Source organism: Loa loa (genome assembly GCF_000183805.2).
Source record: "Loa loa unplaced genomic scaffold supercont3.1193, whole genome shotgun sequence".
Classification (NCBI taxonomy): Eukaryota; Metazoa; Nematoda; class Chromadorea; order Rhabditida; family Onchocercidae; genus Loa; species Loa loa.
In genome coordinates, this window is record NW_018109373.1 from 1 (window position 1) to 2,523 (window position 2,523).

At 34.2% G+C, this 2,523-nt stretch overlaps 1 protein-coding gene across 1 annotated transcript; it reads left to right on the plus strand.

Moving 5' to 3' along the window:
- Positions 1–492: 492 nt before the first annotated feature.
- On the plus strand, positions 493–1,457 carry LOAG_14528 (hypothetical protein; the record flags this gene model as incomplete). The annotated part of the gene is made up of 2 exons (XM_020448820.1): positions 493–667; positions 1,314–1,457. Coding segments are annotated over 2 exons (319 nt in total), but the record flags the coding sequence as incomplete, so codon positions are not given.
- Between the last annotated feature and the right edge of the window lie 1,066 nt (positions 1,458–2,523).

Below are 2,523 nucleotides of genomic sequence, written 5' to 3' on the forward strand. Positions count from 1 at the left end.
AAACAAGTCACAACAGATAGTAATGTGGAAAGCGTAATGTGGTGGAAAGCGCCACAGATTATTTAATATGAAGTATTAGCCTAGCTTAGTCTAGGCTAAATATTTACCTATGGTATCTGGCTCAGTGATTATCTTCGAAATCTCTGCGCTAAACGTCTTTGATTTATACTTTCCATTTATTTCCTTGATTTTAAATGTAAATCAATGCCTTAATACACACGGTATTGCTGAATCACCAATACCTGGTAGTTTAAGAAATCACCCGTAAAATTAAAGAATAAATTTGGGTGGGGACTTTTGCATGAAGCATTCAAGCGATAAAAATTGTCATCAGTTTACCTTGCACCTCACCTTCTAAACGCTTTTAAAAGGTGAAATAGGTAAATTGATCACAATTCTTCACTTTAAATCAGAAGATACGAGAAACTTTTAAATTAACTCAAAATTCCATAAATTTAAACAAATCACTTCCAGTTGTTGTCTCTCTTTCAGTAACGGAGAATACATCGATAAGAGATTGTTGGAATCAGGACGAGATTCAGAATGTTTCTATCGGTACATGCAAAGAGACCATCATCAAAGTTTCGCAGAATGGTTACATAAAAAGAACGCTTCACACTACACGCCCATTGCGCCCATTTATCAGCAATCGTTGCTAAATTTACAGGTCAGCGCAAATTTCATTCACTTCTGAAGGAATCCTGCAGGTATTCATCTCATTCATTATTTCAACATTGTTGCAACTTTTCCTTCCCAAAGTTTGATTTCAATATCAATTTATCAAACATTTAAAATGGGAACTGTGACAAGAGATGTAGCAGTATGTGTCCCTATGTGACTAATTAAGAAGTAATTCGCTTGAATCATTTAAATTAGACTCCAGCATTTTGTTATCTTGGAAGACTGGTCCGTCTTCCTTTATAAATAAGAAACTTCAGATTAATAATGTTTATTATCGAAAGGGAGAGCATAAACCAACACGAAATACCTGCAAAAGAAATTGTCATGTCGGGAAGAGAATTTAGTTCCGTTTGTCTTTTTCGGTTGGCTGGGAATAAAAAATGAGCCAAAAAAAAAGCAGGTAAAAGAATATTGAAAACACTGATACTAATCCCCGACACTTCTCCTTTTGGGACAAGCGAATGATTGCCTAAAATTCAATTCTTATAAAAAAGATTCCCTCTCAAATCCTAAAAATATATTTGTGTCAATGCCAGAAGAAAAATGACACCTTGTTTCTGTGAGCCGAACAAAAACCTCATAAACTTCTTTGAATATTCTTCAAGATCACTTTTATGCATCATTCGTTTCAGTTGAATGCGCTGAAAGATGGACAACAAATAAGTCATGGAGTTGCAGACTGCGAAACATCGGAACTCTCGGCAATAACACCGGATATACCTCTGAGAGAACGCGCATTGTGTTATTTCGAATATTTTCTTAATTACAATCCACTGGTATGTTCTCATTCTTTTTTATTTGGAATGAGAACAGATTTGATGTATTTTTGTGTCATTTAATCGAAATTTAAAACAAAAAAAAGTCCAAGCGGCATTTAAGCGCAATTTACGGTCCTTTGGAAGGTATGTGTTTTTCAAAATCCAGTGTCGCACATTTGCCGAATATCCAGTGTCGCCATTTGCGGAATTGGACTTTTTGCATAAGTGAATGCTCGAAATGCTGTCTTTGTTCAGAATTTCTCATCATTTTACGATCAATCATATCATTTCGAACCCTTTGCGCCCTTCCTAATCGATTTTTACACTGAAGAAAAAAACAGAAACACAAATCGGTAAATGGTTCAGTTTACTTTGATAAGAACTGTTGCATTATGAATGAATGGAGCGGTAAGAACCGTAAGAAAAACTAGCATTGGAAATGATATTTCAACTTCTGTCCTTTAACAAATTCAACAATCCTTATGTTGCAAACAACCCGAAAGTCTGATTGTTGAATGTTGCGCAATCCAAAAGTAAATCAAAGCGATTACTGAATAAAATTTGCTGTCAATTAAGAAGTGTTCCTTACGAAATGACTGACAGTTCATTTGCTTACTTAATTATCGTCGTGCTTATTAATAATTTCACTAGAACCGTAAATCCATACGGAAATACCAAAAATCGGAGAACCGGATTGTATCGGTTACTCTATGATAGTTTCTACTTCCAACTCAATCCCGATCAGGTAAATAACTCCAAATATCATAGGTAAAATATGTTTGATTCTTACACTCAGTTCGATCATCAAAACACATTTCAGGAAATGCAATTCACATGCAATGTAAATAATTCCGTCCACTTCAAATGTTTCCAAATATTTTTAAAAAATTGCGCCGTTAATCATTCACTTCTTACTTTCCCTTAGATGGAAACATTCCATCCTTTCAAGGCAACCGTGGGAAAATGACCCGTCATTTCCTGAATTCCTCCCGAATAGTTCGGAAAAAAGTTAACTGTCTTAAAAAATATTCATTATATATATATATATATATATATATATATATATATATATATATATATATAT